Source organism: Mauremys reevesii, linkage group 2, assembly GCF_016161935.1.
Source record: "Mauremys reevesii isolate NIE-2019 linkage group 2, ASM1616193v1, whole genome shotgun sequence".
In the NCBI taxonomy this organism is placed as follows: Eukaryota; Metazoa; Chordata; order Testudines; family Geoemydidae; genus Mauremys; species Mauremys reevesii.
The window spans coordinates 15,909,808-15,933,657 of NC_052624.1; the positions used below are offsets into that span (position 1 = coordinate 15,909,808).

Genomic DNA, 23,850 nt, shown 5'->3' on the forward strand with positions numbered 1-23,850 from the left:
CTACCCGAGTTCAGCAGCTGAAGCTCTAAGGAAAAAAAAATCACCACGTTTTGAGAGACTCATGATAAAGTCACAGGAATTAGCAACACTTCAACCTTTGCTGGAGGAGTAAGAAAACTCACCACCAGATGCATTCCCAGGATATACAACACAGCTAGCGCTGGCTCTTTTCTCTGCCACAACCCCACATTAACTCCCTGCTGAAAAACACCAGCTCTCCTTACCTACAAAACTCTGTTTTTTACTCTCCCACAGCGGAGCTGCTCGAACACCATTTGCCACCAAGGCAAAGAAAGCCTTCTTTACCTGCCAGAAGAAAAAGCAACCAAACAAAACCTTATTAACATTACATCATCATATTAGAAGAAACCAACAAGGTAGTATGTGTAGAATCACTAGTAAGAATGCAGTTAATCAGTGGATAGTTTGTGTTTAAAAATAAAATAAATTTTTTAAATACTTAAATGCTGACTAAAAACAAGATTTTTACATTCTGCTGTTGTGTCTTTTACATGACAGTCTGATACTTTTCCAGCTGTACTTAATTATTTGTATATGTCCACACTTTACCTTAAATTTGCTTTTCATCAGTTTTATGTCACACACTTAAGGTGACACACAAACAGACTGGACTTTAAAACAAAACCAAAAAAAAAAAAATAAGCCATCTGTGATAATGTAAGAGAGCTCTCAGACTACCAGCTCAAGAATATAGTTTGACAGAGATTGTCATGTTTTTAGAAAGACTATATTGAGTCACCTGAAAAGTAGTTAGTTGAACTTTCTTAGTAGCAACATTTGCATGAGAAAAGGTAGAAACGGAATAGAAGTCTTATTTCCACTCCTGTTCCTGTCAGTTTGAGCTCTTGAATGTTTATACAAGTTTCTTTAAAAAAAAAAGAAAAACCAAAATACAAAAAACCACTCAGCTTCATCTGATTAAGTTGTCCAACAAGTTAGTGAGTTTTGCTGCAAGATAATCATGGAGCACACATTCTCCCTCCTACTTAAAATAATTTTCTTATCTCTGTTTCAAAGTCACAGGTTATAAATGCTGTCTTTAAAATAAAAATAATCCTGTGAAATTTGTGAACGTGGATTACATGCATCAGATGGCTGCATTTAAAAAAAAAAGTTACTGAATGTTAGACAAAATCCTTCATGAGTATTATCTGATAAAGACAACAGATGAGAAATTCCTCCCTCCTCAACAGAAGTATTCTTTGAGGGCAAGAAATGGCCATCCCTTCAGGGAAGGGCCAACAAAAATCAGAAGGACAGAATTTGATGAGTATTAGAAAGTGTAAAAAAATAAGTCCTTGTGGAGAACACAGAGCAGAGAAATCAACTCACGTACAGACACATGAAGCTGGAGAAAGGGAAAATTCTGTCTTATCTGTGAATTTTCATTCAAGGACTCTACATGGCAGAGTTCTCAAAGTGGGGCATTCTCTGGAGGCAGACTAGATCTTTGTTCTGAGTCTAGGTTTAGGATCATCCCTCAGGAATAACTCTTCAGGAGGACAGCTTCCAAAGCTGAAAAATACTAACTATATAAGAGTGCTATTTAACTCAAATCATTTGCAGCAGAGCCTTGATGTGAAATTTTGGGGCTTCCTGGAGGAACACCCTCCTTCCCCTTCAAACCACTTAACAAGTGAGCAATAGTCAGACAAAACAACCCTATGCAATCCCTACATGGGCCAAACTATCTGACATGGAGTCCTAGAATGAATGTTCATAGGTAAGGCAGAATTTTCACTTTCTCAATCCCCTCCATGCAGTGCAATGCAGAAAGCAATAAGCCATCCAAACCATCGCCAGGGAGGGACAATTCAACCATGTTCAGTAAAAGCTTTGTTATCCGGCATGTTGGATAAATGGGGAGTGCAGGTAAGTAAAAAATTCCGGTTAACTAAGAGGGAGGGAGTTTGGGTGAGGGCTCTGGGCTGGGGCATGGGAGGGGGTGCAGGCTCTGGGAGGGAGTTTGGATGCGGGAGGGGCTCAGGGCAGGGGGTTGAGGCACGGGAGGGGCTTTGTGATGCCGGATCTGGGCGGCGCTCACCTCGGGGGGCTCCCTGAAAGTGGCGACGTGTCCTTGCTGCTCCAAGGTGGAGGCGCGGCCAGGCAGCTCTGTGTGCTGCCCCTGCCCGGAAGCGCCACCCCTGCAGCTGCCATTGGCCACGGTTCCCGATCAATGGGAGCTGCAGAGCCAGTGCTCAGGGTGGGGCAACACATGGAGCCCCTGTGGCTGTTTCTCAGCCTAGGAGCAGCAGGGACATGTCACCGCTTCTGAGGAGCCACATGGAGCCAGGTAGGGAGCCTGCCGACCCGACCCCACGCCAACTGGACTTTTATTGGATATCAGAAATGCTGGTTTCTAGAGCTTTCCGGTTGGTAAAGTGCCGAATAACACAGCTTTTACTGTAATACTGAAATGGAAATTAAGGACTACTGGGGCCTCATGTTCCTTAAGGCCCTTCTCTACCAAACCTGCATCATTGGGGTTGAGGATGTTGACTCTACAGTGTTTGAGACAATGTAGATGGAAGGCCTTGTAATAGCATTGCAGACCACCTCAGCTTTAGAGAGGTCTCCTGCACTTTAGAGGATCTAGAGGGGAGACTCTCTCAATAGATTTTAAGACTTTATATTGCTCTTTTAAAAGATGATTTGAGCAATATCCTTCACCAGTACTGGGCCAAACCCCCTGTGAGGGGCAAGAGTGATTTACCAGGGAGATTGAAAGGATCATCTGCAGGCAAGTCTCCCTAAAGAAAATAGATCATTTATGACCTCCTGTGGGACCCCAGGGGATGGAAGGGGAGAGGAAATGGGCCCCATCACCCAGGGAAGAGAATCTGACTCATTTCACCCAATGTTTCCTGATGCTGGGTTCAGGCTAAGGGGGTCAACTTCACTGAATGAGGAATGAGCCAGAGCCACCAGAGAAAAGTGACTCACTGGTGACTCCAAGAAGTCACAGGAGTTGGCACCTTTCATGGCAGTCAAAGCCTTGCAGGTAAAACAACTTGTGGAAAGGGGGAATGCTTTGTGGCCTTCTCAATCATCTCAACATGGATCTTGCCTACATGATGGCCAGGAGTGGGAATTTCTTCCTGAGGGCTCCTTTGGGAGGTTGGAGAGATCTTACCTTTCCCTGAGTCTAAGGAGGCTCCAATTAAACCAAATCAAACAAACAACACTTTCCTGCTTTCTCTGCAAGCTCTGCTCCAAAGGAGACCTGGAATCTGTCTTGTGTGCCACTTAGAGGCAGAAAATTCTGGCGAGTTCTTCTTGAGAGAGTGATCCTAAACCTAGGCTCAGACCAAAGATCTGGTCTGCCCCAATTGCTATGAAGATAGGGAATGACCCTCTGTGAAGACTGTCTGACATGAAGCGGACTGAGTGATACATTTGTTTGCTGACCAGATGAAGTTCAAGCAGCAGGACTGCAAGCTCCTACATTGTTCAAACCTATGTTTATGCTCATACAAACAATGGCCTCTGCAGAAACAGTCATACAGGTGCCAATGTATGCTAATTATAGAGGTTTGTGATATTCCTACCAACATACAATGAACTGCAAACAGATAAGCACATTTGAAACTCTGATCACCATCAAAAGTTACCAACAGACACCAAAGTTAGTTCTTATTATTAGCATAGGGCAAGAACAATGGTATCTTCGTTATTCATGTGCAGTAACTGTTGGCAAAATCCAACTTTTTAAAATGACTTATTTTGGTCCACTACCAACCTGGCCCATATTTAACCAAAGGCTAAAGAGAATGACTGACTAAATGGATTCTGTCACCAATTATCCAGAAGTTCCCTCGCCCTCTCCATATTCTGTTGATCCTTAAAGGTGGTTTTGTTTATATAATATCAGTCACCATAATGAATTTGTAAGTACTGTACTTATTATACTGACCACATTCAAAAATTTAACTTCAAGATCTTGAGCAAAAGTTGGGCAAAAAAAGTTTAAGATAATTTTAGTAAAGCATCAATAACTTGAATGGGTTAGATTGTGTCTTTCAATCACAGACCATAGCAAAAGGCTGCACACAGCTGTATAGCCCCATGGGATAATGCCTCTCAGAACTCCAGGGCATGCAGAGGCTGTGCATATGCTACTACACCACTATAAGGTGCAAATTGCCTGGCTGGTACAACAGGTATATATTTGCCCTTTCCCATCCTCTGGGGTATTGAGCATTCTGTACTGCTGAAGAGTGCTGGGGCTGTTATTCCATCTAGTCCGCATGCAGGGCAGAAATGTAGTGAGTAAGGGGCACCTACATCAAAGGCCAGGCAAAATCTAGCCTTAAATAACCATGTACATACTTTTTTTTTAAAATTATTATTATTATTAAACACACCCCTCCTCCTCCATAAGCGACAGCATGCTAAGTGAATGGTTCTAACAAGAAATGTAAGTAAACTGTTCACTCCAATATGGGAAAAAAAATATGGGTCAATGGTAAAGAAAATGTTTATGAAGCAGAGAAATGAACAAATTTTTGCAGCAGCAAAAATCTACAGTGTTGGCATCACAAAAAATGCTATTTTACACGACTGGAGACAGGTAAACCAACTTGTAGAACTGGAATAGAGCACTTATAATTCGTTGAAATTTAAAAACTCACATATATTACATGAAGTTATTCAAACTTATATCCATATTCCTTTGAAAGTATTTTGGAAATTCTCTTCAGCAGAATTGGTGCCTCTGTGATTTAAATACTAAGGCAGAGGAAGAAACTAGTTTGCGCCCATTAATCTGCACTTACAGTTGTGAGAGGACTCACTGAGTCTCTCTGCAAAGTAATAAACGAAGGAAAACTTTTAATGCTTACAATGCCGAAGGGCAAAAGGGCAGTGGGGAGAGGAGAGGAAGAATGGAGGATAAGAATTTGTCGCCAATGCCTTTTAAATTTCTGAGCCCTCACCTGGCTGTTATGCCCACATTTTCTTCTCTGCTTTGCTTGTAGCATAGCACAAAGTGAGTTTCTTCAATTTTTACTGTTGTGCTTTGTTAATAACCTTAAGTTTAGATTAAGAAAGATGGTAACAGGGTAACAAGCCTTCTGGATGCAGGGGAAGCAAATATGATAAATCTCTACTTTAGTAAAGCTTTTGATGCTCTCACATGACCTCATAAGTCAACTAGAGATATATAGCCTAGATGAATTGACAACAAAGTGGATAATCACCTTGTTGGTATACCATACTCAGACAGTAGTTATCAATGGTTCACAGTCAAGGTAGAAGGGCATATCAAGTGGGGTCCCACAGGGATCTGATCTAGGTCTGGTTCTATTCAATATCTTCATAAATTATTTAGATAAAAGAACAGAGAGTACTCTTAAAGTTTGTGGATGATACCAAACTGGAAGGAGTTGTAAGCGCTTTCAAGGACATGATTAGAATTCAAAATGATCTTGACAAACCAGAGAAATGGTCTGAAACAAACAGGATGAAATTCAATAATGACAAATGCAAAGTACACCACTTAGCAAGGCATAATAAACTGCACAAATACAAAATGGGAAATGACTGCCTAGGAAGGAGTACTGCAGAAAAGTATCTGGGGGTTATAATGGATCACAAAAGTAAAAGTCAACAATGTAATACTACTGCAAAATAAATACATACCCCGAACATCATTCTAGGGCAGTGGTTCTCAAACTTCATTGCACCGCGACCCCCTTCTAACAAAATTTATTACACCACCCCATGAGGGGGGAACAAAGCATGAGCCTGCCTAAGCCCCAAGGGCTTCAGCCCCAGGCAAGGGAGCTGAACCCAGAGGCTCGGGTTGGAGCTCGGGCTTCAGCCCCACGCGGTGGGGCTTGGGTTTTGGCTTTGGCCCTGAGCCCCAGCAAGTCTAAGCCAGCTCTGGTGACTCCATTAAAATAAGGACCACTTTGGGGTCCCGACCCACAGTCTGAGAACTGCTGTTCTAGGGTGTATTAGGAGTATTGTAAACAAGATTTGAGAAGTACTTCTTCCACTCTACTCTGTGCTGATTAGTCCTCATCTGGAGTACTGTGTCCAGTTCTGGGCACCACATTTCAGGAAAGATGTTGACAGATTGGAGAAAGAGTTATAAATATGATTAAAGGTCTAGAAAATGACTTGTAAGTAGGGCCCTACCAAATTTACAGCTGAGAAAAATGCATCACGGACCGTGAAATCTGGTCTTTTTGGTATTTTTACCCTCTACCAGGGGTAGGCAACCTATGGCACGTGTGCCAAAGGCAACACGTGAGCTGATTTTCAGTGGCACTCGCACTGCCCAGGCCCTAGCCACCAGTCCGGGGGGCTCTGCATTTTAATTTAATTTTAAATTAAGCTTCTTAAAAATTTTAATAACCTTATTTACTTTACATACAATAGTTTAGTTATATATTATAGGCTTATAGAAAGAAACCTAAAAACGTTAAAATATATTACTGGCAGGCAAAACCTTAAATTAGAGTGAATAAATGAAGACTTGGCACACCACTTGCCGACCCCTGCCCTATACTATAGGGATTTCACCAAGGAGTGCCAGCGTTTCTCAAACTGGGGATCCTAACCCAAATGGAGATCACTAGGTGTGTGGGTTTTTTTTTTTTTTTTGCGCAAGGTTATTGTAGGTGGGGACGTGGTATTGCCACCCTTACTTCTGCACTGCCTACAGAGACGAGTGGTTGGAGAGTGGCAGCTGCTGGCCAGGTACCTAATTCCGAAGGCAGCACCCCGCCAGCAGCAGCACAGAAGTAAGGGTGGCAGTACCATACCATGCCACCCTTACTTCTGCGCTGTTGCTGGCGGTGGCACTGCCTTCTGAGCTGGACTCCTGGCTAGCACCCATCACTCTCCAGCCACCCAGTTCTGAAGGCAGCGCCACCGCCAGCAGCAGAACAAGAGTAAGGGTGGGAATATCGCAATCCCCCTACAATAACTCTGTAACCCCCCACTACTCCATTTTGGGTCAGGACCCCTACTGTTACAATACCATGAAATTTAAGATTTAATTAACTGAAATCATGAAATTTATGATATTTTAAATCCTATAACAGTGAAGTTGACCAAAATGGACTGTTAATTTGGTAGGGCCTTAGCTCTGAGGAAAGAGCGAGAAAGTTAGATTTGTTTAGTCCAGAGAGGAGAAGACTATGGGGGATCATCATAAAACGGTCTTCAAGTACATAAAAAGTTGTTATAAAGAGGAAGGTGATAAATTGCTCTCTATGTCCACTGAGGACAGGACAAGAAGTCATTGGCTTAAATTGCCGCAAGGGAGATTTAGGTTAGACATTAGGAAAAACTTCCTAATTATAAGGGTAGCAAAGCACTGGAACAAATTACCCTCCTTTACTAGTACACAGCCCTCCGAGTGTTATCATTGGAGGGCTGGCCATGGGGGTGAGTCCAGGCAGAAAAAGGGCAATATAGTATTGGGGCCAGGGGAGGGGGGAGGGGAGATGCAGAAATAGGGGAATAGATGGAGGAGGGCTTTCCCCCCGAGACAGGCCCTCTCCAGAGCTCTCCAATGTCACAGAATCATAGAATTGTAGGACTGGAGGGGGTCTTGAGAGGTCATCCAGTCAAGTCCCCTGCACTCATGGCTGGACTAAGTATTATCTAGACCAGTGGTAGGAAACCTATGGCACGTGTGCCGAAGGCAGCACACAAGCTGATTTTCAGTGGCACTCACACTGCCCGAGTCCTGCCCACTGGTCTTGGGGGGCTCTGCATTTTAATTTAATTTTAAATGAAACTTCTTAAACATTTTAAAAACCTTATTTACTTTACATACAACAATAGTTCAGTTCTATATTATAGACTTATAGAAAGAGACCTTCTAAAAAGGTTAAAATGTATTACTGGCACGTGAAACCATTTATTCACTCTAATTTAAGAAGACTCGGCACACCACTTCTGAAAAGTTGCCGACCCCTGATCTAGACCATCCCTGACAGGTATTTGTCCAACCTTCTCTTAAAAAAAATCTCCAATGATGGAGATTCCAAAACAATTTATTCCAGTGCTTAACTATCCTGACAGGAAGTTTTTCCTAATGTACAACCTAAACTGTCCTTGCTGCAATTTAACCCTATTGCTTCTTGTACTATCCTCAGAGGTTAACGAGAAAAAATTTTCCCTCCCTCCTCCTTGTAACAATTTGCTTATTTTTTATGTACTTGAAAACTGTTATGTCCCCCCTCAGTCTTCTCTTCTTCAGTCTAAACAAAACCAATTTTTTCCAATCTTCCCTGATAGATCATGTTTTCTAGATCATTAATTTTTCTTGCTCTTCTCTGGACTTTCTCCAATTTGTCCACATCTTTCCTGAAATACGGTACCCAGAACTGGACACAATTCTCCAGTTGAGACCTAATCAGCGTGGAGTAGAGTGGAAGAATTACTTCTTGTGTCTTGCTTACAACACTCCTGCTAATACATCAAAGAATGAGGCTTTTTTTTTGCGCAAGTTATACCATTGACTCATATTTAGCTTGTGATCCACTATGACCCCCTGATCCCTTTCTGCCGTACTCCTTCCTAGACAGTCATTTCCCATTTTGTATGTGTGCAACTGATTGTTCCTTCCAAAGTGGAGCATTTTGCATTTGTTCTTATTGAATTTCATCCTATTTACTTCATCCTATTTCTCCAGATTATTTTGAATTTTAATCCTCTCCTCCAACCCCTCCCAGCTTGGTATCGTCCACAAATTTTATAAGTGTACTCTCTATGCTATTATCTAAATCACTGAAGATATTGTACAGAACTGGACCCAGAACTGATCCCTGCACATTCAAGCGGGATTGTCAGCTAGTGTTGGAGGAGGGGGGAGCTGAGTGGGTAGGATTACCGATAGTGGCAGAGCCAGCACCCTCCCAAGCATCAAGGGCACCCAGCATCCCTTCTTGTTGGGTCAATGGACAGTCCCTCCAGGGTGTCCCAAAGCCCGACAGAGGAAGCACCAAGCCTCCCCAGAAGAGCACAGGATCTGGTACATGCTTCTCTGGTAAAGTATCAGAAAGCCCCCCTCCAGGCTCCCCACACTACACAATGCTGCCAGCAGCTGGATGGCGACTTGCCAGCAGAAAAAGAGGATGCAGCGGAGGAGGGTGGGTGGTCCTTACAGCCCAGTGGGAGAGGGCTGATGCTGGAGACCAGCTTCCCTAAGCTGGTGAAGAGAAGCAGAAGAGCACTGGGAGGAAAGGCAGGGCAGAGATGAGCACCACCCATGTGCCCAGGTCCTCCTGGGATTCATGGGAGAGAAAGAGGTTGTCCCAGTGAGATGCCTTTCTCCAAACATTTCCTGGGAGGCAGCCTCTGACATCAGGAAGAGGACAACTTTCCAACAGATCTTCAAGGCTGCCACAATGGCAGAGAGCCCTATCATCCATGCTAAAGCTCACACTAAGTTTTGATGTGGAGCAAGGCAGTCACCAGAAGACAATGGATGCTTTGCCTCTTTGTCAAGATGGAGAAGGGGCCCCTGACACTGCTGATACTGGAAGTGGCAGGTAGATGGGCTGAGGCAGATAGTAACTGGGCAGTAGGTGGTGCAATCCACCAGCTCTGGGGGTAAGGGACAACAGGAGGAGGGGGAGCCATGGCCACCTGCCTGCAGCAGTTGAAGCCATCACCACAGAAGATGCTTTCCAGGTGAGGCTCTTACCCTTTCTGCTGGCAAAGGTGCTCCCTGGATGGTGGCAGGAGTTTTGACAGTGGAGTCCCTCCCTGGACCTCCTGCTGCTGCCCCAGTGTGAGCACTGATGGCACTGGCAACAATGTTAGTGGTTATTGCCACAGAGACAGATGGGGGAGAAAACTGAAGTGGGGCAGCAATGGTGGTTGGGGGTCCCCCTCATTTCCGCCCCCCTTTTCCTCCACCTGGGTGAAACCACTGGAGCAGAAGCCTTGCATGTGGCTACAACACCCTGTATCCCATGCTCTCCTCTTTTATATGGTTAGGATATATTTTGTACAAAATATGCCTGGTGAGGTATTATTTGAAAACTCAAATCTGCTGAGTATTATTATCCTGTTGAAATGGGTACATCAACATTACATGTGAAGTTATGAGATTCTACTGTATGACTGTTACTGAAAAATGCTGTAAGTCTGGGTAACACCCACAAACAAATTTTTCAGTGACAGAGACATACAGTAACTCCTCACTTAAAGTCATCCCGGTTAACATTGTTACGCTGCTGATCAATTAGGGAACATGCTCATTTTAAGTTGTGTAATGCTCCCTTCTAACGTCGTTTGGCAGCTGCCTGCTTTGTCTACTGCTTGCAGGAAGGGCAGCCCCTTGCAGCTAGCTGGTAGGGCTTGGAACCAGGGTGAACTGGTAGCCCCCTATCAGCTCCCTGCTCCCCTAAGTTCCCTGTGCAGCAGCTGCCTGCAGTTCAGCTGTGTCCCTCCCACCACTGCCATGTGCTGCTCCTGCCTTGGAGCTGCTCCCCGAGACTCCTGCTTGCTGTGTGGGGGGAGGGAAGGAAGAGGGGGGCTAATGTCAGGGTGTCTCCCTCCCCCATGCTCCTGCACTCCGCTTACCCTATCTTTCAGAGAGCAGAGGGGACAGACCAGGACTCAGGATGGAGGAGCTTGCAGCAGCTGCATCTCAGCAAGCTGATCTAATTAACAAGGCAGTGTACTTAAAGGAAATGTGCATATCTCTCTCCATTCCTGCTGCCTTGTGTAGAGAGACAGTTAACCCTTGAGGGCTCAGCCAATTGCTAGTTCATCATTTAGCAGTAAGGGAAATATCCCACCCTCTGACTCCTCCACCTCAACCAAGCTTCACAATCATCATCACTGTGTACCAGTATTAAATTGTTTGTTTAAAAACAAACAAACAAAAAAAAAAACTTATAGCGCGTGTGTGTGTGTGTATATATATATATATAAATATAAATATAAATATATTTTATATATATATAAAATTTGTCTGGTGAAAAAATTTTCCCTGGAACTTAACCCCCTCATTTACATTAATTCTTATGGGGAAAATTGGATTCGCTTAACATCATTTTGCTTAAAGTCGTATTTCTCAGGAACATAACTACAATGTTAAGTGAGGAGTTACTGTACTGGCAACCCCAGACAGATATCAGTCAAGTGGGCTATCACTTACCTAAGCAACCATTCTTCAGCAATGGGGAAGTGTAAATAAAGAATTCACATTTCCTCCTAGAAACACTTCAAACCTCACTTACACAGAAGACTGTTTGTCTGTACCCTGGTGGGGGGTAATCCTCAAACAGCGAAGAAGGATATAAAAATAAGAGGTAATGACATCCACCTCACCTTTTCCCCTCCTTCTCTACTTAAGGCAGCTAGATTGCTTGAAAGATAAAAGAAGCAACATTAAACTGGGGGAGTGGTCCCGGTCTGGAGGTTTTCCAGCCAGTACAAACTGCTGTAAGATTTGGTTTGAACAACTCCTTTTTTGCTTTTAAATTTAAACCTAGTAGCCTTGGTAAAGTTTAGGAATTAGCTTGTGTGTTTAACCTTTTATTTCTTTTGTGACCAATTCTGATTTTTATGCCTTACCATTTGTAATCGCTTAAAATCTATCTTTTTCTCTAGCTAATAAACTTGTTTTGTTTTATCTAAACCAGTGTATTTTGGTTGAAGTGTTTTGGGAATCTCTACTCAGGTCAACAAGACTGGTGCAGTAGTGTGCTGGACAGAACAAGAAGCACATTTCTGGGGGACAAGGGGACTGGGGATATGCAGATGTTGCCCTGTATGTAATACATGGATGGTTGGGCATACCATTCATGTATTCAGCTTGGAGTGATTTTACATGCTGGTGGCTGTATGAGAGCAGAGCCTGGAGAGGTCATTGTTCACCAGAAAAGCCGTGTAAAAGGCATCACAAACTGGAGAGCTAAGGGGACACAGAGGTCCAGATCGCACCCTGGGGAATGTCACAGTGACCAATCAGGGTCTGCAATCAAGCACAGGTGATGGGAACAGCCACTGGAAGGAGGAGTGAAATGACAAAGGGAAGGCTAGGGGCAGGGGGAAAAAATGGAGGCTAACCACTCCTTTCCCCTACCCTGCACATGGGGGAGAAGAGTGCAAACAAAAATTGGAGAGGTTAATGAAATAAAGCAAAGAGGGCATGGGGCACAATAGGCAGTGTTGTGTGGGCACCAGCTTCTCTGGCTGCACTGAGTGAAAGGCAGCTGTCTGAAGAGATGCAGTGAATAGAAAATTAAACAAAATGGTGGGGAGGAATCAAAAGCACTGGGAGAGTGCAGATACACAGGGCAAGCAAGGCTGGGTAGGACAGGGAACAAACAGCAAAAGCGGGGCTAGGGCTGAGTAGGAGTACCACCAAACAATGCAGAGGAAGCGGCTGGACAGGGCAGATAACAGAGTATGAAGGGAGGGCCCTGGATGGGACGGGGAAACATAACAAATCACACTCTTGGGAGAAGAATTCTGCACCACCGTACATGGACACAATTTATGTGCCACGCTGATTTTTCTCCACATATTACAGATTCTGCTGGAGAGGTGCTGCAGTTACACCTTTTGCCCACCAAGGGCTGCTGTGGTGCCAGAAGAGAGGGCAGCTGGCCAGCAGAGAGGCTGTGTTCCTCACAGCAGAGCCAGGTGAGGAGGCATGGGAAGGACAGACTGGGGTGTGGACTCAGGAGCTTGGGGGAGGAGGCAGCATTGAGCCAGGGGCTGAATGGGAGTAGGGGTGCTGGGCTACACAGACAGGGGAGATGTGCCTGACTCAATGGGAGAGTCCAGGGGTCAGGTAGGGTCTGCATGAGGGAGGTTCCCCAACTAACTCCCTAACAATCCCCCCCCCCCCTAGCAATTATGTCCCTCTCCCTCAGCTTCTCTGTTACCCCTGATTCCCCCCAAGCCTTTGCACTCCTTCTGAGGGGTGGAGGAAATACATTTATGTATTGTAGCTTATTAAGGAATCAGTCAAAAAAGCCATTTCCTGAATCTTATTTTGTTGTCTGTATTGTTACAGACACGCTTGCTGACAGGTATTTTGAAATAAGTTACCAAAATAATTGAAACTTGTGTGATATACTGTGTTATTTTGACAAATAAAATAAGCAGAATTTTAAAATACTGTGTGCAGATTTTTTTGGCACAGAATTCCCCCAGGAGTAAAATTCCCCAGGTGGGGAAGAGGGAGCCAACTTGACAAGCAGAGGAAGGTGGAGGAGGCCTACCAGTCCTCTGCAGGGAAAGTCCAAGGTGCATGTGCACCCACATGTGCTTGCGACAGACTCTCTGCTGCAGTAATCCCAGGGGAGGCTGGTGGAGGCAGGCAGGCAAGCAAGCAGATGGCAGTCAGCAGGAGCAGCAGTGGGGGAGTGCTCCATGATGCTCTCCCCTCCCTAGCAGCAACAAAAACTCAGCAACAGCCTCCTTCAGCAGCAATGGCAAGCTCTGCCCAGAGTCACAGGATGCAGTGGGAATGAGCCAGGGGACTGCAGGAAGGGAAAAGATGGCATCGTGGCTAAGGAAGATGAATGCGAACTAGATTCTATCCCTGCTTCTGCAACAGAGTCCATGTGTGATGCTGGGCAATTCATCCAAACCAAAAACTTTTCGTAACTGGGCATTAATTGTGTGTTCCTCATTTTTTGGGACCCAACTTGAAACACCTGATGTTGAATTTGAAAAAGTGGTGAGTGTTCATAGTTGCAAATGAAATCAGTGGGAGCTGTGCACTGAATATAAACAAAAAACAGAAATGAATAAAAAAGCTACCACAACAGTGATAAGTACTGGGGCGAGGGGGGGGAGGGGAGGGAGGAAAAACAAAACACAAAAAAACAAACCCTATGTTTCTCAGATTGGGCACTCACCATTAGTTTGACAATTCTGGCCTTACTTTCTGTGCCTCTGTTATCATCCCCACTTTACACCACCATCCAATCTCATGTGTGTTGTGAAGATAAATACATTAATACTTGTGAAATACTCAGATATTATGGTGACAGCACCACCCTAATACGCAGATGTAATTAATAAATTTGCATGTACAGTTTGGATGGTATGCACTGAATAAGACCTAGGGTCATACACTGAATGAGGCAGGGGTTCTGTGGCAAGGGGGTTGAGCTAAGGCTGTCTTAACCTTAATTCTGTCATTTTGTAAGTTTTTAGTTAATGACTTTGTAATCTGAAGGTTCTTTTAATAGAATTTTTAAAATCTAAAAAAAAAACCCAAAAAACCACACCCATCCAGCTACCCCCCTCTCTCCCCAAGACAGGGAATTCCTTGCTCCACATGGGATATAAAACCCTCGGGGCTCCAAGGATTCTCCCACACTCTGCTGCTATTGTCCTAAGGGAGATGTAAATCCTGGCAAGTGTCAGGTGCAAGAGGGCAGAAAGTTCATCTATCAGTTGCGGCGCTTATATGTCACACAACTTTTCTCCACTGCCTCCCCACTACCAGAAACTTTCCTCACCTCAGTGAAAAGCTCCAGCCACAGGGAGAGTATGAAGCCTTTCCCTGCTGCTGCCACTCTGGGAAAACATTTAATTGACATGCACAGCTACACACACCAGTGTGGACACATCCTGATTTTCACTGTGGCATGAAGCTACACGTACTATACATCACTAGTGGTGGCATGTAGTGTGTAGATATAGTTTAAGATCCTCCAGGATATTTGGGTACTTTTATATTTCACTGAATCTTGCTCCTTTTGTATTGTAGAGTTTTCTTTCCATCTACCTTTGAAGTATTATAATCTGTAGTGAGGCTTACTACTATGTAATGTATACCAATTTTATTGTTAACCATGAGAACAACTACAGTTTTCTGATGGTCTTAAAGACACGATTTGTACCACCAAATCAGAAATCTATTCATTCTCAAACCTAGCCTTGACTGAAAATAATCCCATCTCCAATTACTAAGGGGAGAAAGGATATTGAGGATCCAGCAACTACTCAAAAACATTCTTCCAGAGTAACTCACCAGCACAATAAAGAACTAAATATTAATGAAGGTCTGATTTTTATCTTCCTTATCTATTATAGACCAATATAATTCCATTGATCACTTCTGATTTACACTGGTGTAAGGTAGATAAGACTATCTTATGTCTTTTATGCAGTTTAGCTACAGAACCTGTGAATTTTGCAAGCAAGTTACAAAAATATATTTGGGAGTGACATATGTTCTGGTAATCTATGGAAGAGGCACCAAGGAGCTTGCCAAGAAACCACTTTTTAAAAATCCCAAGAAATAATTGTAAGTCAGTTTTCTAAAAGGACCAGATCCAGTAAAGATGTCAAGCATGCACAAATCCCACTGATTTCAATGGGAACAGTGAACACTGATTCCCACACAGCGTTTGGTCTTAAATTACCAGCAAAGTGTAAGATTTGATCTGTGATGTTAAGATCCTGAGGTATTAACTCTCTCAAAATGGGCGGACAGATACACTTGTTTACTTCCTTTAATTTTATTAAAATTTTAAGTTACGTTCCAATTGTTCACCTGAATATACTTGTCGGTTAACCTCTCCACAAATGTTTTTACTCAAAAGTTTTCTATGAAATCTTCAGGTTTTTCTTCCAATCAAATAAACTTCACTATGGCTTGACAACTGATTAATCAGTCTCTCACGCTGGGCTTTTCATGCTGCTAGCATCATTAACCCAGTCACTTTTCTTTAGCAAAACGGCTGTCACCAACATTTATTACTGGGACCCCAACAGCACACTCAGACTAACATGGCTACCACTTTGAAACCTGGCACTGTACAGATAGTGATCAAAGTGAGTCCCCAACCACACAGGCATAACACCACCTCCACAAGAGGTGTAGCCCTTACGTCCATGTAGTTAGGGTGACACAGCATCCATGTAGACACTTACTACCTCGCCTGTTGGCTGTCAGCCCTGAGTGGGGCTGCTAGCTGGAGCCCCATGACAACTCGGACTGTCAGTGGTAGCAGGGGCCAGCTGCCAGGCTCCAGCTGTCAGTGCCCCACTTCAGACAGTGGAATCGCTCTGAGTGAGGAGACACACCACTGACAAAAGCAGCAAGTGTGGATGTGAACTACCACTTTAATTACTGTGGTAGTTGTACGTCAACTTAAATTTTTGAGTTTAGACAAGCCCTCAGAAATACAAGTTTTAGACTGGTGTATTTTCAATTGTGTCTATCAAAATTCCCTAGGTAAAAATCAAATTGATACATATAGCCTCTAGAGGCTAACACAGATCGGTATATACTTGCTATTCCACTATCACATTTAAAAAAAAAAGAAAAGAAAAAAAAAAAGAAAGTGAAATTGCGATTTTAAAGCCACAAAAGAGCAACCAGACTTACAGTAAGCAATAAATAAACCAACCTGTAGATTCAAATTGTAGTATCTTCCTTGCATCAGAATGAAAGAGGTCTTTTCTTAAAATTTTCAAAAAAACCAAACAAACCCAAAACCAAACAGTTACCACTGCATCATTTATCTTTTCAGGGGACACTAGGAGCAGAGCATGTCTCATCTCATCTCAGTCTTTTTAATCAGGCTAAAGTTAATAGCCCCCTTTTGCTGCTTCCTTTAAAAATCACTCCAAATAGAACCAACAAAATCTGAAGAGTCTAGAAAGAACCAAATGGTGTGCCCCTAATTTCAGAACAAATTATTCTTAATGTTTCCAGAATGGACTGAACTTCTAGTACTTTCTGCTTTTGGCAACTGCATACATCATGCACACAAAACCAAAAATCTAAACTAGCTAAAATACGCTGATGATTTACTGGTAAAATGTAGGACCTCCAAGGAATTACACACTTATTTAATTCAGAGGATTATTTAATCTTAAAAGGCAAGGCTCAAAACATTGATAATTTGCATAATATCCATACTCCTGCATAATCATAGATATTGATATTTTGATAACTATTTCATTTACCTATCCCCCATTGGAAAGTCAGTAAAGCTCCATGTCTATTTGAAGGTTACGCTAACTATTGACTCAAAGTAAAATATGAAAGTTCCCTCCTATACAGATGTACACACTTTCAAAAACGTATTACCGATTCTTGGACCCAAAAAGCATCTCAAAAACAGTTTTCTCTAAAGAGAAATCAATTTCACACAGCATTCGAGGATGATACCTATGTGCGTATTTTAAAAGGCAACTGAATTGCAACAAAATGTAGTCTTAAGCACTTACTTGTAACGTAGTGTCAAAAACAACAAGCTTAGAACTTGTTGGTACTATGTCATAACACTTGTTAGACTTCATGAATCGCATGTAGATGTCGCTTTCCGATTCTTCAGATGCTGTAAGAAGAAGGAACACTTAAAAGATCTGGTTTGTTTTTTTTTAAATGCAAAAGAAGAGCATACCATCAAATCATTTAGGCACCATTTTAAAAGATGAACAGTCCCAAAGCAAAAATCTTTGGAACACAAACATAATGAGATGGTTCAAGCATCAGATCAGAGTTCTGCAGCTCAGACCCATCTTTCCTCTGATTACACATTGGAATTACAGTTTGAGACTGACATGTCACATTGATTTAACTGAACAGAATTCCTTGAATAAGGCAATAAATGTCTCCAATATCTAGTCTATTCAACATTTTCTCTTTGTTTGGGATATTAATTTTGCTTTATACCCATGTTTTTTTGATATAGTTATTTCTCTGACAGGGAACTGGAGGACTAGTAGGCAAGTTTGGCAAATTATAGGCAGGGCTGATAGCACCACCTATTAAGGTTGCTCAACATTTCCCATAAGACCCTATTTTCAAATCACTTAGAGCTTTGACAAACGCCATTTTGGCAGGAGTTTTATGGGCTAGATATCTGGCTCAAGCTTTTAAGATTACAGCCAAACAGCTCAGCCATTTCCGAGAACAAGGCAAGGGCAAAACAATGTATTCCTGCTGCTCTCCCCATGTTAAATTCTGGTGACCTCTCCTCTGAATTGCTCTAGTATTCTTATGATTTGGAGAAGGACTTGAAATTTGGCAGAGATGGACTGTCAGAAATGTGCCTTTTGCCATCCCCATGAAAATCTGCCCAAATTTGTCTATATCATAAGCTTCTGAAAGCAATCACAGTTATGCATCATCAGTAGAGACTTGTTAGTTTGCAGCTAAAGTCTCTAAAGATTCAGTCCTCACTGAGCATGCTCAAGCCTCACAGCTCCTAGGGCTGCCCAGACTTTGAATGCACCATAACCCCAGAGCAACTGAGCATATTCCACCCAGCCCAAGGCTACAAGGGCAAAGTTGGATTTTTCCCATAACGGCTGTTTCAGGGCGATGTGGGCTGGGCACTGGAACTGAGAGCATGGAGCCTGTCTCTCCTGTGTACTCAATGGCACTCACCATCCCTGCCCTCCAACCCTGCTGGCACCCAGTGTGGAGGAAACCATCTGATCTGAATGCAGGTGGGATGAAAGCCAGACCAGGGGGAGGGGAAGGAGTAGATTGAGACAAGGAATCTAGTGAGACTAAGACTGGCAGGAAGGATAGGAGAGAGACTGGGGACATGAAGAGAAACACAGAAATTGGGCAAGGAGCTGGGAAGGGTAGGAGATGAGGAAGAGTGAATGAGACTGGCTAGACAGAGAGACTGGGACAAGGGAACTGACAGTAGCCCGGGAGCAGCTCGGAAAGAGGACTGTGATCCAGCCTGGGTGTGTGTGTGCACACAACACATTGGACGAGAAACGAAAAAAGGGGAATTTAGAATTGGCTGGGCAAGGAGACTGGGCACAAAGAACTGAGGATGGATGGGAACTAGAATGGGACTCTTCAAGAGTGGAGACTGGCAAGCAAGGAGAACAGGACTCAGAAAACACAAGAACAGGCAGGAGGGGCAGGGCAGGAGTCAAGTGTTGGGGGGAGGCAGAGAGGAAAGATGGGATGAAGAGCCTGTGCACGCTCCCCTCCAGAACCTGGGATGAAACGCAAGATTCAAAAAGAGTGTCTCTATTCTAGGTCAGCAAATATCTGTGAAATCCACTGGAATAGTATGTCATCCCCCCTAGTGCTGGTCCATACAGAGGATGACAATCTACTACTACTATCGGGTACTCTACCACTTGACCTGTAACAGTCTGTGTAGTGGATCTAATGGTTCCAACCTGCTGATGACCATGTGATTATCCATATGACAGCACCAGATGGTTGTGGGTTTTTTTGTTTTTTTTAAAAGCTAGGAAGTTACATTCATACAAACTAACTGATAAAAGAACATTAAGGTAGTAAAGTCAAGAACTCAAAAGTTAGGAAGTGCCAGAATTAAGGCTTAATTTGCTCCCCTTGTGAACATGCATTATGATAGTCTTTAATTACATGATCACATACTATTTTCTCTACAGGACCCCTACCTTGTTCAGTACACACTATGGACCTGCTCTGGGGATAAATTCAGGGTTCTGTAGTAAAGGAGATTTATCTATAGGACCCCAGTCTCATTTCTTTCAAAAGTTAGTAGGTGAGGAGTCAATTAGGCAGGGGATTACAGGAAGAGAAAGGAAGGTCTCATGGCTAAGGCAGCTGAATGCTGCCCTGGAGAATCGGATTCTCTGTGACATAGGCAGGGATATGTGATGCCAAGCAAGTCCCTTATAGCAAGCTTTTCAGAAGTGGTCATTAATTGTGTGTTTCTTATTTTCTGGTGCCCAACTTGAGTCCCTGAGATCTGATTTTTCAGAAATGTTAAGAGCTCACAGCTACAAGTGAAGTCAGTGGGAGCTGTGCTGCCAATAGAGTGTTACATAGGGTACGTCTACACTACGGGATTATTCCGATTTTACATAAACCGGTTTAGCAAAACAGATTGCATAAAATCGAGTGCGCGCGGCCACACTAAACACATTAAATCGGTGGTGTGCGTCCACGGTCCGAGGCTAGCGTCGACTTCTGGAGCGTTGCACTGTGGGTAGCTATTCTGTAGCTATCCCATAGTTCCCGCAGCCTCCCCCACTCCTTGGAATTTCCGGGTTGAGATCCCAGTGCCTGATGGGGCAAAAATCATTGTCATGGGTGGTTCTGGGTAAATGTCATCAGTCACTCCTTCCTCTGGGAAAGCAACGGGTGGCAATGCAGTCCGAAATCAAAATTAAAAAAAGAGCTCCAGCAATGGCGTCTGTGTGGAGATTTTTAAAAAATGATTTTGAATTTTGTCTTCTGTAACGGAGCGCTGATAGAACAGATTTGCCTGCCCTTACTGCAATCACATCCGCATGGTCCATGCTGGAGCTCTTTTTTTATTTTGATTTCGGACTGCATCGCCACCCGTTCTGATCGGAGCTCCACGCTGGGCAAACAGGAAATATTCAAAAGTTCGCAGGGCTTTTCCTGTCTACCTGGCCACTGCATCCGAGTTCAGATTCCTGTCCAGAGCGGTCAGTGGTGCACTGTGGGATATCGCCCGGAGGCCAATACCGTCGATTTGCGGCCACACTAACCCTAATCCGATATGGTAATAACGATACTAGCGCTACTCCTCTCGTTAGGGAGGAGTACACAAATCAGTTTAAAGAGCCCTTTATATCGATATAAAGGGCCTCTTAGTGTGGACGGGTGTGGTGTTAAATCGGTTTTACACTCCTTAAACCGGTTTAAACGCGTAGTGTAGACCAGGCCATAATGTTAAGAACTCTGAAATAATCAGGCCCTGTGTGTCTTAAGTTAGGCACCCAAAATTAAGATCAGCAGTATCTATTAGTCTGTGACTCAATTCCCTGCTCTGTACAATGGAGATAATACTGCCTCCTCCCCTTACAGGGGAATTGTGAAAGTTTGTTATTTGTGAAACAATGCATTCAGATACAAATAGTGATAAGCACCATAGAAAAGCCTGTGTACAGTAACTGGAGTTCAAGATGTGCTATACATATGCAGATTCAACTGATGGTGGGCATATGCCTCAAGATTAGAAACATTTCACCAGCAGTTCAACACCAGTGGTTCTCAACCTGTTTCTCATTGTGGGCTGCATATGCGGCCCAACAAGTGTTACCTGGGCCACAGGTTGAAAACCACAGTGCCCCCTAGCCAACCCCCCCAATTTCTCTGCCCAGAACCCTCTGCCCAGAGACCCCTCCACAGAGTGGGGCCAGGAGCAGAGTGCTGAGTGGGCAGCAGAGATCCTGGACCCCACTGTGTAGGGCTGGGGGACCGTTGGGACCCAGACCCTTACCCTGCCGGGGTCAGGGGGTATCCAGGAGCCCCAAAGCTGCTGCTGCGTGGGGCTGGGGGCAGCTGGGACCCTGGAGCCTGACCCTGCTGCTGTGTATGTGTGGGGTGGGGGTCCGCAGAGGGGCAGCCCAGACCCCAGCCCTGCCACTACAGGAGACCAGGGGGAGGACAGCCCAAAGCCTGCAGCCTGGACCCCGAGCCTGCCATGTGGGGCCAAGAGGCAGCTGGCAGACCAGCATGTGGTCTTTAGCACACACCTGAGCTGGGCTACAGCTGTGTGTTAATTGGGCTGCATGCAGACCGCGTGTTGACAACAGCTGATCCATACAGTCCACATGTGGCCTCCCAGTCATCATACTCTGCGACAACAGCATACAAGGGCAAAGGGCATCAGATGCTATTTGGTTCCTTCTTACCACAGAATTGCCAAAGAGGACTCGGAGGTAGACAGGATGAAAGGGCAGATTGCAGAATGTGTATGTGGACAATAGTTAGTGTACAAGTAACTGGAATTCAAGGTAACTTCCCATTCTCCTTGAATTGCTTGTCCATATGCACACTCCACTGATGGTACCTCCCAAATAGTGACTGAGTTAAGGAGGTGGGCTTGGAGTGATTAGTTAGACAAGTGAAGAACTGCTTTAGCAAATGCAGCATCGGACATGGAAGCCTGAGTTTAGGGGCCAGTATTTTGAGAATGTATACTGATGCCAAACACAACTGCTTTGCAGATGTTGATACCAGTCAACTCTGTGTTCTTGGGGAACCAGGGTGCAGTATCCAGCCTGTCTGACTCATGAAAGACACCCCCCATCCCGCACCAGACTCTACTTGAGCCAAAACCGATCAGAGAAAAGACTCGCAGAGAGCAGTGAAGGGTGTTGGGAAATACACCTAGACCGCTCCTGACAAGGGTGAGAAGATTAAGGCATCTCCATTAGCATACAGAACAGAACTGCACTGAACTCTGGGACCAGAAAAGCAGGGAAGCACTGCATCATGGGGGGGGGGGGAATCTCTGCTCCAAATGTTAATGAACCTATGCCTGCACACACCCAGGTCAGCAGTTATCAGACCAATTCTAGTAATGAATCCTTGACTGATAATCAAAATACTGAAGCAGCCTAATTGCATTGTGAGCTCTCTGGAAGAAAACACCACCCATAGCCAAGAGTGATCAGCTCCTATTGTCTAGCCTAAAGAAAACCTTTGAGTCATCAGTTTACCCATAAACAAATCTAGTGTGGTCCCTTGAACCGTTGTATTCTCTACAAAAACCCCTACCTATGCCCAAGTGTTCTGATACAGGGACCCAAACTATGCATCAGTGCCACTGGGACACCATCTACTCCTGAGTGATTGTGCTGGGGGCTCTGCCTCTCTCCAGCACTCAGGACCCTGAACTACCACCATCACCTGGGAACCCTGACCAGTTCAAGCTCTATGGAGTGTGTGAGATCCCTCTCTCTTCTTTTCTACCTCAGGTATTAACCTTTAATAATGTAACTGTTATGTGGGTTTAGGCTCTCCTTGTGTAGTTATCACCGTTATTCAATAAATAACTTTTATGGTTAAGCTGGTTTCTTCTCTGTCCCTGAACTTTACTCTTTTGTGTTTTTAGCTTCCCCCATTTTTTTTTTTTACCTAAGCTAAAGATCCCTGTAGCGCTCAAAATACTGTGGGGTTTGCTCATCAAGTGGGTTACTACCCGTATAACTGTAACGTGAAAGTGCGGATAGGGACGTGCTAAACCTGTGGCATATAAGGGTTGCAGCTTGGAAGTGCTACCTGACCCAGCCTATTGAGCCCAGGGGCATATAAGGGTGACAGCTTAAAAGTGCTGCTTGACCCGGTCCACTCAGACTTGCTCTGGTGTGTGTGCGCGCGCTCATCTGGTTCTGGGGCTGGAAGAACCCAGCCCTGGGGAACCTAGGTCCTGCAGGATAGCTCCATCGGGAGGGGACTTGCAGAGGGAGGAGTAGAGCTCTATATGAACACACAAGTGACATAAGCAGTACATTAATAAAATTACAGAATCCCCCTCCCCTGAAAAGGAACCCTAATAAATGAGCATACCCCAAAGTAACGGGCAAATCTGGTAACAATGTCTAATACTGGCAAATTACACAGTGGTGTCACAGATGCGGCTTGTGAGCGGTGGCTCTCCCTTGGCTACAGGAAAGGCCATTCTGATTGAGATTGTCAAACTGGATCTCTTATTCTGAGATGAAATTGCAGAGCCTTTCAACTTCTCTGCTATGGAGATGAACAGTCTTGATGACTTCCTATTTAGGTAGTAACCTAGCACTCTCCTAATGTCTAGAGAGTGTATAGTGCTGCCTCAGCTCCGAGCACATGAAGTTTCGGGAAGAACAATAGTAGGTGTATTTGTTGGTTCAGTTGAAATTCTATTACTACTTTTGAACAAAATTCAGAGTGTCCTTGTAGAATACGGAGTACAGCAGATCAGCCAATGCCTGCATTTCCCTAACTCTTCTGGCACAAAGCTATATCAGTTAAAAATATCACTTTCGTGGAAAGGTGCAGTAGGGAAGAAGAGGCCATGGATTTGAAGGTTGGCCCCATGAGGGCTGAGAGTACCAGGTTCAAGTCCCATGGGGATAGAAGTTTCTTAACTGGTGGGAATACTTTAACTA

The 23,850-nt window shown here is 44.2% G+C and overlaps 1 protein-coding gene across 17 annotated transcripts in view; it reads right to left on the bottom strand.

The window, feature by feature from the left end:
- The window catches only part of PRKAG2 (protein kinase AMP-activated non-catalytic subunit gamma 2), a 361,996-nt gene that overhangs the window by 42,822 nt on the left and 295,324 nt on the right, over positions 1-23,850 (bottom strand). For all 17 annotated transcript variants that reach the window (XR_005593967.1, XR_005593965.1, XR_005593966.1 and 14 more), the window contains 2 exons: positions 17,206-17,315; positions 225-306 (listed from right to left, as the gene is read on the bottom strand). Coding sequence is in view for 12 of the 17 variants with exons in the window: in XM_039524125.1 (XP_039380059.1) it covers positions 225-306; positions 17,206-17,315 (192 nt within the window). In the remaining 5 variants the exon portion in view is untranslated. The remainder of the gene's footprint in view (positions 1-224; positions 307-17,205; positions 17,316-23,850) is intronic.